General features: G+C 37.7%; 1 protein-coding gene across 1 annotated transcript in view; it reads right to left on the reverse strand.

Annotated features, from left to right (window-relative positions):
* LOC108970366 (homeotic protein proboscipedia) overlaps positions 1-11,015 on the reverse strand; it is a 72,079-nt gene extending 61,064 nt beyond the window's left edge. The window contains exon 1 of the mRNA XM_018935702.1: positions 10,390-11,015. Within this exon, the coding sequence (XP_018791247.1) occupies positions 10,390-10,915 (526 nt within the window). The 5' untranslated portion in view covers positions 10,916-11,015. The remainder of the gene's footprint in view (positions 1-10,389) is intronic.
* Positions 11,016-12,111: the final 1,096 nt, after the last annotated feature.

Below are 12,111 nucleotides of genomic sequence, written 5' to 3' on the forward strand. Positions count from 1 at the left end.
ATTTCAGTCAATTTGAGTGGCAAACGTTCAATTACAACAAAAAATAATTGAAAAGAAAAATTTGCGAAGCTTTCATTTTAAGCACCGAACTTTCGATTCCTATTTCTATCTATTTGCATGTATTCGTGTATAAAAAGGGAAAATTCAAACTTTTCCAATTTTCTAAATGAGTTCATTATCAATTGCGGTCGCTTTGCAAAGCTCGCTTAACCGCTTAAACGGCCTAATTCAATGCGCTCGCTAAATGAGCATTTAGAAAAAGAGCCGTAAAAAGCGACATTATTTTCCATAATTTCGTAGATAAACAGAAATTATTATTGCCGTACACAGGCTGGGTAAAATAATGACAAATCACCGCGTAGATAAAAATTAAACGAAAAAATGAAGCACGACGCGGCCGCCTCACTCGGCCAAACGACCATAACTAATTGTAACAGATTTTTCCACAACACAGTATACCCCTTCGTTGCCACCGTCTGCGGTCTAAAGTGCACCCACACGTACATAAGCATCACTACTAACCTCAAAAAGCGCGCTTTTTGAAGAAAACTAGTATTAAAAGCGCAAAGAGCAAATAACCCTTAAAAACCACAAAATCATGTTCGCCACCACTTTTGCGCTCGCTTGCCGTCGCGCCCTTTAAGACCACATGCCAATTATATCCTTTTGTTCGTCTTGTGCCGTTACACAAAAATGAATCAAAAGACAATATTGCTGCGAAAAATTGAGACAGCGCTAGCGCCGAATGCGGCCCGATGTGAGCTGCATCTAGCGCGCTTTGCCTATGGCGGGACGCTTATCTCCACAATGAAGTCGTAACAATTAATTGCGCGACCTTAACAATTCACTGACTCCATTTTCATTTTTTTCCAACATTGTTGTTGTTACTTTGAAACAATATTTGCCAGCGCTCAGTGTTGGCACTTCTGTAAAGTCGCGCCTTTGCGGTAAGTGGCGCGCGGCTTCGCGCTGTAATTAGCCAAGTTATTTGACGTGCTCCATTAATTTAATGTACTGCAACATGCTTTTTACGAGCGCTTCAAGTTCATCTTAAAGGGTTTTATAAAATTATGAGATTAACTGTCATCGCTTTGTTAATGCAAATTATTATTATGCGCTTTTTTCTTTCCCAGTAGGCGCACGTTTTTCAACGCAAATCGTCTTTAATGCATGCAAATTGAAATATTCGATTCATCCTCCGGGCGGTATTCAATTTAATTTACAGAATTTAATGATTATTTAATGTTAAAATTTGTTGTTACTTGCACTTGTAAGCTTAGCATTATAGGGGAATGCAGCTTATGTCACTATTAAAAATAACAAAAGTATTTACAATTATTAGGCGATCACCTGATAGTTTTTCAACATCCGGTTAAGTAATAGTATATTGAAAAAATAGTAGCAAAATTAAAAAATATTAAAACAAAGTTTTTCTTCTCTGAACACAATCACATTTCCATCAGGGTAAAATTAGGGTAAAATTATATTCTGAGCCGAAAGATTGCCAAAAATTATTTATTAAGTCGCTTAATATTTGAAGTCTAAGGAAATGTATTGAAAACAACAAATTTAAAATTTTTGAAACCTCAATTTTTTTAGGCAATTCCCCTTTTAATATTTGAATTGACGCTGGTAAAGGAAAACTACTTGTTCCAAAATCTTATAGTTCTAATATTCTTCCTTCAAAATAGAATGAAAATGATCTGCGATAATCTCATTAAAGACCAAATTCCACACAACCTTTGGGAGTTCTGGAAGAAATAAGTTCGATACCGCCTTACTTGAAGTAGTTGGTACTAATTTCCACAACACCCGGTTCTACGTTACCGGAATTGACCCGAACTTAATCCGGCAAAGGGCTGTATTTTCGGAGTTTGGAGGAGGAGGTAGTTGGGACAATCGAGAGTTCCTTAGACGAACGAGAACTCACTCTAACGGCATTCACTGGAGTGGAAGTTGCATTTAATAACGTCAGTACGGATGCACTGATACCGGCTATCGCTTTATTTGACATTAATCACAACCTGCCAGCTTAGGTCACGAACTAAGCAGTAGAAAAGCCATCTACAATGGAACGGTATAAAAATTGCTCATCAGAAAATTTGTTTCACACCGCAAGAAGGCATCATATCTCTCTTCTTTTGAGTCACTTTGATCAATGAATTAATTCTACTCGACAGGGGGAACTTTAAGGTCGCCTGTTATGCGCACAACATCGCTAGTCTCTGTTTAAGAGTGAACCTTAATCACCTATAACGCCTTGTTCTTGAGATCGCCACAAACCCGGCGCAGGTTCACAGTGTAATTGTCAATCTGGAGAAAACAGGAATCTCTCTGTTCAGAAAATGAACAAAAACTTGGAAATACAATCTCACCTCTTTAAGGGGTAGAACTATTGTAGTCTCAAAACCTACCATATATCTCGGGATTATCCTAGATCAAAAATTAAGCTGGAGAGAACATATTTAGAGTTGGCAAAGTAATTCGATTCAGGATCTGGGTAATTTACGATCCCACATAGTCCATTATCTCTACACAAGTGTTATCCGCCACATATGATATGCTGGTGTAGTGGAAGGCATTATCAAAAAAAATTCGTATTAAACCCTGGAATTGGTGCAAAAGCCTGCTTGCTGCGGATTATGGGCGCAATGAAAATTACGTCAACTAAGGCTCTCTAGGTTATCCTTACTTCCGGCCAATACATATCAAAGCGAAGTATGAGGCAAAGCTCACCGCCACATTGCTCATGATTTTATGTAGGTCATTTAAGTCAAGCTCGGGATCATCACTGGAATATCATACTCAACCTTATTAATGAACCCGGGCTAAATTGGCAGTGCGAACGAGAAAGACAGACTCTTGAGGAAATAAACGCAATTTTTTCATACCCCAATAGAGAAAAAAGAGCAAATGATTCTGTGATCGACGGTACTAACGGTGAAATCTACACATTCACCGACGGTTTAAAGAGCGAAATATAAACGGCTCTGTTCTAACCAGCAACTTCAAGTGGTTAGACAAGCCATATCTGCTCTGTATCGCCGATACCCAGTCTCACTGTATTCAAAACATGGGAAAAGTGGAGTCGGCTGAATACAAAGCATGCGCGGAGGAGGATGAGCCAGTGGCATAGTGGAAACTATGCAAATGCCCAGCCTTCAGCCATCCCACGGTTTTCAATGCCCCAAATTAAGAGTCATTGGGCAGCTGAGGAGGAAAATAATCCGGTTTTGTCTCTAATCCGCATCCCTCACTCGCCAACCTTGCCAACTAACCAACCATAACTCGAAAAAATACGGCAGCAAATAAAAAGAACTCTTAGAGAAATTATATATTCTAAATAAATGTAATAATTAGGAACAACAGTAATAATATTTATCGATATAAAAGTATATTCGCTTATTGCGAAGAACGTCCCTAACACTGAGGATCGAAAGTCAACAAGTTCCACGTCTCCACTTTGAAAATTGGGGTTTATTTAAATTAAAAAAAAAATTATCTAATTTCAGATTCTGGCGATTGAATAAAATCTCTTTATAAACGAAAGGATCGAGGAATATAATCGTCAAAATATACGTGGCAGTATAGGTATGTATGTGTGTATGCTGCTCGACTCTGTTGCAGGCTGAAGTCAAGTTCAACAATCGTATTCAAAAACATCACAACCAGTGTATGTTTATGCACACTCCTGAACCTAGTAAATCACAATGAAATCTGACATGAAAAAATCGCTGAATGAATTCAACTGTAAAGGTTAGAAATGTAAACGTGCAAATGACTCATCATAAATAAAATTAATAAAATACTCGTAACAAGAAGTGAACGCGGCGAAGTTGCGACTTCATTGAGAAAAAGTGCGCCGCATCAACATAAATATTATGATAAATGGTTTGTTATAATCATAATCCGCAGGGGGTGGATTTAAAAGCGCGCGCCGCATTTTTTACTCTCCCTCGCCCTACAAGCCGGCACTTCAACCGGCAACACACAGACGGTATATCGGAGAACGGACCAACCTACAAGTACACGTATAGACGAACGAACGGATGATGTTTTGAATAGAGTTGTGGTGGTTAAGGGCCTTTTGTTAGGACATTCACGCGCTGCGGCGAAGAGCAGTCGGTATTGAAGGCGGTGGTTCAGACGCACGTATGCAACATATGCTCGGTGGGTGGATGCCACAGCTGGCGCTTGATATGCGCATAAGCACATATAATATTGTTTCGACAGCATATGTACATACATATATATTTATATATGCATGTCCAGAACCGTTTGCGTACCTTCGCAGCGCCAATAAAAGGCAATTCGTTATACGCTCGTTCTCATCTAGACCGAACATATTGTAATGAGTATTGCTTCGAAATGTGGGTTAAAGCTGAAAGGCGCATAAATGTTAAACAAAATAATTTTAATTCAACTTGTTGCATTGCATACCACTATATGTGTTACATATATTGTATTAGGTGTTTATGTATGCTTCTAACACTGTTTGTGGTTCTAGTTGAGTTACAAATTCCGCCTTCCCATCATCCTCAGCAAACATACTTAAGTTTATGGCCGTGTTTATGTGCCATTTAACGACTCTTCATACGCACCGCAGCGTTGTTGTGTTATTTTGTACAATTTTCGTGTTAGGGGAAAGGGATTAGAGATTTGTGGAGCAGTAATCAGCTCGTAAATAAGGCTATTCACTCAATGGTACGATTTATAACTTTAAATAAAATTAAAATTTGTAAATATTATGAGTTAATTTTACAAAAATCTGTTGCCGAATATGTAACAGGCAATTGAAAATACATATTAAAAACTGACTATTCAAAAATGTATTAAAGAAATATTCAGAAAAAATGTTTATGCTACAATTTTTATTGGAATGCGTATAACAGTATGCGATATGATCAAATTTGACTTGGACTGAAAACTTTTTTTCAAATAGGTTTAACAGTTTTGGTAAATTTTACTATTAAAAATAGGTTAGCTGGCAATTTTATGTTCAGAAATAAAGAAGAAGCATGAAATCAAGGGTACGCAATCCCTGAAAATCGTTCAAATTTTATTTGAATGGCACAGAACAAACAGTGAAAGTCGTGAAAACTTGCTTCATGCGAAAGTACCAGTGCTTCAAAGCCGTCGTATTAGCATCAAGTGATAACAGAGAGTCCAACATCTATTATGGATCAACACAAAACGATTTTAATGGTGTCACTGCTAGACTCGTACCAAAACACTTGATTCTTTTGCCAAAACGACATTGAGTAGAAGGCACCAACAAGATGCTTGACAGCGTAGCTTCTAGATTCTATTCAAAGGACAAAATCAACATCAACTGGTAATCAACACGTCAATAAACTAAAGGAATAGGAGCTTGATAATACACGATTAACACTCAAAGATTTTACTGGCATGATTGGTATGTCGGAAGGATCAGTGAAAACCATTTTAAAAGATCATTTGGGTCGCGTTAATAATACTTTCCGACCGGAAACAGAGGAAAGCCGAAAAAAAGTCAAAAATCAAGGTTATGTTGAAATTTTTCATTGATTATCGAGGTGTGGTCCACTCCGAATTCCTTCCGACCGGCCAAATAAATTAAGAATTTTAAAATTATGAACAAAGTCTTAGTATTCATTGCTCATAATTTTCAGTCCGGTTCAAATTTAATTAATATAAAGACTTAAGACAATACTTTGAAAAATGAAACGAAAGAAGATGTGTCTCAGCTAATCCCTCATCGCATTTCTTTACCAGCGTAAGTGATAAATGGTTTTGTCGGTTGATAGAGTCAAAAGTATTCCATCATAAAAGCATATGATTTTTCAAGTAAAATATTTTATATTGTCATACTACATTTGATTGGGTTTCTAAGGCTTTAATAGGCAGACCAAATAGAAATTTAAATTCTCTCCTTACGGTGCTCAACAGATTTTTTCTAATAATTTTATAATATATCTCTGACAATAAGGATATCGACAGTTCTATCATTACGCTGTAGATAGTGGCTAGAATAAAGCATATGTCGAGCTCTTTTACTAAATATTTGACGGCATCTAACAGCTACTAGTGTCGCTGAAGATTATCATTGGCGATGGTGAGGACCTTAAAATTGATTATGATGCTATTAATACATACTATCTGACTAGTAATTAATCAGTTTACGAAAATAGATATGTAGTTATTCATATCTCCACATCCAACGCACTCTATTTAAATGGAATCAGTCAATTGAAGCATCTCTCTCTGTATCTATAAATTACTTACTTTTAAGTCAATGGGTCTATGCGAAGTTCTACAAGCCACCTATTGGTTGAATTTCCGGTAACTACCTGATACTACTAACAAAACTCTCTGATAAAGTTTCAATGCATTACTTAAGGACTAATTGACAATTCTAGCCGAAAGTATTATATACATGTGATCATTGTATTGAATTTTCGGGTATTCGTGACCAGCTGAGCAGCTACAATGTTCGCTCATTCTCCGAAAAAATAATCCGCTAATAATGATTTAAATTCATCGTTAGATTTTTTGAGGTATTAAAACCACACTAAAGTCCCTCAAGTCCTGAATAAAAATCATCTTCAGAAAACATCAGAATAAAACCAATTCCAGAATATTGTTAATCTTTTCAAGAGTATTTACATACGAATTTCCTTCAAACAAGCAAATACTGCGCGAATTTTAATGCTCATGAGCAGATTCGGAGTGGTAAAATAAATACCGTTGAGTGCAACTTGTCATGCTCCACCCACACAGACATGCGCTTACACTACGAGAAAAACATTAGCACACACACATATACAATAATGCTCATATTGTGTTCGCCCTGCACACTGGAGGGTCAATATATCTTATTTAACGCAACACTCACGAACACTTGTAGACTCGGCCTCGGATTTTGGCTGCTGCGGTGGCGACGCGCACGCTGAATCTCACCTACGAATACCAGGGCAACAACCAAAAGTGGCTAAATGTGTGTATGCGGACGGACAGACTGCCTGCTGAGCGGGATAAATTACAAATGATGTTAACAAAGTGCATGAAGTTGTAACACTTACGCCACAGTATATGTATGTGTGAGTGTGCGTTCAACAGTTTAATTTGTTAATATTGTCAAATTAATTCATTGTGCGTCGACAAGTGCGGTTAATAAATAAGTATGTACATACGCACAAACGTAAGGGAATGTGTTCATATGAATTAGACTATTGTTTCCTTTTACAACAAAAGCTAGTTTTCCATCGAATTGTTAGTAGAAAGGATAAAGGAACTGCATCACAAAGGTAAATTTATGTGGATTTTAAATAACGGTATTTTACCAACGCAACATTCTTTTCAATGATGACATGTGAAGCGATCATTTCTAGTCGTATACAAATTTTTGGTTGTGAATTAATTTCTAACTTAACCAATGCAATGTCATCCGGGCGAGAGGACTGCGGCCCAAGTGGTTGCCCCATGCATAAATTCAGGCTTCCAAATATGCTGTTCATTTGTCTATCTACGAGAACTGTTCAGACTTTATAAGGTATTATAGTATTCTAAAATAATGCGATCATGGTGCATAAAAATTGCTTTTAAAATCTTGACAACTGACGAAGCGCGCTATTTTTGAGTCTACGAAGTTGACTAATATCTAACGAGAGTTGATCACATCCATCACAATTCAAACCAATTTTGCAATTTTTATATTGCAATGAATAAGTATTGAGTCTTTAATTAAAGGAGGTATTTTGGGCAATTCGTGGAGTGAACTAAGGGGGTCAATCTCCGAATATGTAGGTCTCAGGAAATCAGAATTGACACTATTTTTTTTTTTTTCTATATTTTTACCATCTACAATTTTTTATCTGGGATAATTTTTTGATACCACGGAACAGTTCTAAAATAGTGAATTAAATTTTTCAACTTGTTACTTCCAATATTTTTTTCCGCATATCGGAACGCTGAGGAATTTTAAGATATTGTTTTAGGAGCTTACGTGAGTCTACGGGTTCCAAAAAATCGATGTATTTAATTGTCTAAAATGAAATTCAACAACACCTCTAGAACAGTGACCTAAATCAAGTTGATCTGAGCAGTTGTTTCGTAGATACAGCCTTGAGAACTTGTGCACTCGAGGCTAGTTAGGCCAAGTGCGCCGTTTTTAAACGCGTTATTCTCGAAACTGTGTTTTTGAAATCGGTTGGCAAGATTTCTCGAGAACTACTTAGCCGATCTTCATTAACGTTTACACAGGTCTTTGAGATGCAATTCGTAAAAACTTAGATGAAAGACTTTTTTTCGATTACAACTATTTGCAAAAACAAACGTCGCGAAATTTTCACTGAAACTTAAATTTTTTTTAATAAAAATTTCCGCCAAAACTCCATTTTTCAGTTTTTTTCCTTCGTCCCAGTTCTAAGTTAAGTTTTCAACTAAAACACACACTCTTTACCGTATGATCCCGTAAGGATCCTGTCAACGCAGGTGTATTTTTTTCCGAGTTGTCACCGGATATAGCGTCGCAATGGCCGAGTTTAAAATAATTTTTACCAAAAATTTCAGAATTTCTATGTTATTAGTGTATGTTTGTAATAATAAAAAAATCGAATGAAATATTTCATTTTTTCATTGAGCAAAATGTTTTTGAAAAAAGTTGTTTTTTACCCGAGGATAACCATGTAACCCCTTAATCAAATTTTGTTTCAGAAAATAAAAATTTTGTAATAAAAATATTTTTTTTCTGTTTTTTTGTTTTTAGCAGTTATCTTTCACGACAATAACTATTATTAAAGATCTATATATATATTTATAGTACACACACTACTATACAAAAATGAATGAGAGCAGTGGAAGTGAAAAAATGCATTAAATGCCTCAGGATATGTGAAGAACTGGCAAAATGCGAACTTCCTATGCTCACGATATTCATTTCATATATATCTTTTTGTAATTTCCACGCACCAAACATACGTGGTTGCAGCCTTAAACTTAACTCCTGCTTTGGATTACATACTAAAGCAGCAATATCAAAATCAACAGCCAGTTTTCCCTCTGCGTTTGCCAACCCCAGAGCAAAATAGGGAGACAGCAAAATATTTTGACAAATGAATCCAAATAACAGGTTACAATCGCAAACACGGCCTTTTCCTGCTGCTCAGGTTGTGGCAGTATTTTTCTTTTTCCCTTACATAATGAAGGTTGCAAGACGTGGGTACTGTGCCAAAGTCAGCTAACCATCACTCCGAGTGAGTGGTAACAAACATTTTCTTCGCATTGAAGAGTTGTTAAAGAATTGAGAATTGTTGATAAACTGCAATACCTTGCACAGCCGAGTAGCGAGTAAAGACCGACCGACGGTTACTGCTGGCAGAATGGGCGAATCGCAAGGCGGTGAAAAAACAGCGGATGGATGGATGGTTGGCTTCCATGCGTAATTTATTATTTTTGTACATATGCTGTAGAGCTCTATATATGTTGGAGTGTGTGTACTTATAAGTGTTTTGTTTTTTGGTTTTTGTTTTTTTAGTGACGGAATCCTCGAAAGCATATGTTATTCATACATAAATGCTTACCCACAACCACACAATCACAAATACAAACTGTACCGCGTTGTTGGTAATTGGCCGACATGTTTCCGTCAAAAAAAGAGCCCATCTAAAGAATAAACATGTTGATACAAATATAATTTAGAGAAAGTTAAAATACGAGCTCGCTCACACACGTACACACATACACATTTACTCGTACACACGATCAACTCTTACATGCGCTAGCGAAGCCAGGTCGGGGTCGCCGCGGCAGAATTGGCCGTTCACAGCCGCAGCCACAGCCGCAACCTTCACGTGTGCAGCCATGGAAATTGTTACAAATGATCGCAAATAACAGATCTTTTGCCGAATGCCGCCGTGCAGCCACAACCGACCGAAATGTTGGCGAACGGCGTACAGTGCGCTTGAGTCGCTTGGGCAATGGGATCGGTCAGTTGACTGGGAATTTTTCAAATGTTGGATACTTTGACGGTTCATCAAAGATACCGTCTGTTCGTCAGTGTTACCTCAGCATCGATCCATATGCATGCCGATTGTGGCTTATTTCTAGACCGACTGCGCAGTGAGTTGGGCGCCGGGCACCTTTTTAGGCTGCAACTACATAAACCACGTATTTTTCGTTGTTGTTGTGTTGAGGTACATATATTGTACTGATTTATTGATGGATAGCATGTACATAGGCCACAGACCAAGCAACAGTACACAGTCACACTTATTTACACTTATACATACATGTATGTATGTTTATATATTTGAATCTCGCCCTCATTACCAGTGCGGTCTGTTCAGCCATAGCAATTTGATTAAAGTAATTAATCTTTACGCTTTACTTTGCGTGTTGCCAAGCACTTACCTTGATTGTTGTTATTTTGACTTTTTCGCGATGTCTTTTTCTCCTTCATCCACGGGTACTCGGGCACCGAATCCATGCCGTCCGCCGTCTGTGGCACACCAATACCAACACCAACCGGATATCCGCCACCACCACCACCACCACCGACAGGTGTACCCATCTTCGGACTCTCCGGACTCAAATGGTTGAGAAACTCAGCCATGGACGGTTGTGAGTTGATGAAACCCCCCTCGGAGGCGGCCATCCAGTACGCTGTATCGGCGGCGGTCACACGTTTATCACAGTTTGACGGTCCCATTTTGCTGCTGACAAGCATGGCCGCTGATGACGGCGGCAACGGTGGCGGCTGTGGCACTAGCGGCATTTGCGCCGGCGCTGAAACCGACACGGGCACCACCGTCGGTGCCACCGGCACTATTGGCACTATCGTCTGGCCGCCCGTGGACACATGCAGCGCATTCAATGGCGATTCGGATTTGATTTGTGCGCCCATTTGGGGGTCCAAGTTGCTGCACACTTCTTGCATTTTTCTACATACACACACACGCGCGCTCAACAGTTGTTAATCGATCGCACCAGTTAGTTACTCAGTTAACACAATAGCACTACACTATACTACACGACACTAGACTTCAACAAATGTTAGAAGCATCCACATTCATTTATAAATCATCACTTAAATTTCGTGTGCAAACAGATGCCTGGCTGTGTGGTTTCCATGGTGTACTAACGCCTCACCTGAAACGAGAGAGAGAAAAAATGTGAAATGCTATAATCAGACGAAATCAATAATTTTGTACAAATGACTAATGAATTTTCGCTAAGCCCACACCGATTTAAGCCTCACGCGGCGCTGTTGTTGTGGCGTTATGAACATTTGTATATAATTTGTATTTTGCTACTGTTTCTCTTTTGGGGCAAATGCTTAATGATCATATTTTGTTTATTTTGTTAACCGTGTTGTAATGAGTGCTTAATGCAGTCATCGGACATCTCACCCATTTTAGCTTAGATTTAACTTGGATCTAGAGTAAAGTTTTTGTATTAATTGTAAGCAAGGCGAAAATTAATATAATATTTGTTAAATGTGCTTAATATTAAGGTGCGTTTCAATTAACATTTACAGCAAATAAAACTAAGCACTCAGCTTAGTGATTAACAATTAATAAAGGAGTAAGTTAGGCGGCCCCCACTTAATACTCACTGCAAACACAACAACTTAAGGAGTATGAAATTACACCTATTTTCGTTGGAAGCTTCACTAGTTAACTTGGTTTAATGCACTTAGGCATATGTCTCATATGTTTACTCTAGTAGCAAACTGGCAGATTATTTTTTCAAATATAATTAAATATTATTCATATTAGTCTTAGATTAAGGTGCTATATAAACCATCTTCAGGAACAAATGTGATTTTGATTGAAATTATCACTCGATTTTAAGGGATAAGCTCGTATATTGACCAATTTACATCACTAAAAATTAACCAACATTTCAAAAATCATTAAACCACTGGATCTCAAGTAAAAATTTTTAACGAATTTGCTATACATATATTCGTCAAAGGATTAAACACACTTTCGAAAATAATTTTGTCAGGAGCTTGAACGAAATTTCTGGCTGCATTATTGCTTAGTTACCGGTTACTTACACCAATAGGTGGCCAATGTACAAACAAATCTGTAAAGGTCTACCAAAATCAAAATTTACGCGAAATGTAGC

This window comes from Bactrocera latifrons, unplaced genomic scaffold, assembly GCF_001853355.1.
Source record: "Bactrocera latifrons isolate USDA-ARS-PBARC rearing strain unplaced genomic scaffold, ASM185335v1 scaffold_3, whole genome shotgun sequence".
NCBI lineage: Eukaryota > Metazoa > Arthropoda > Insecta > Diptera > Tephritidae > Bactrocera > Bactrocera latifrons.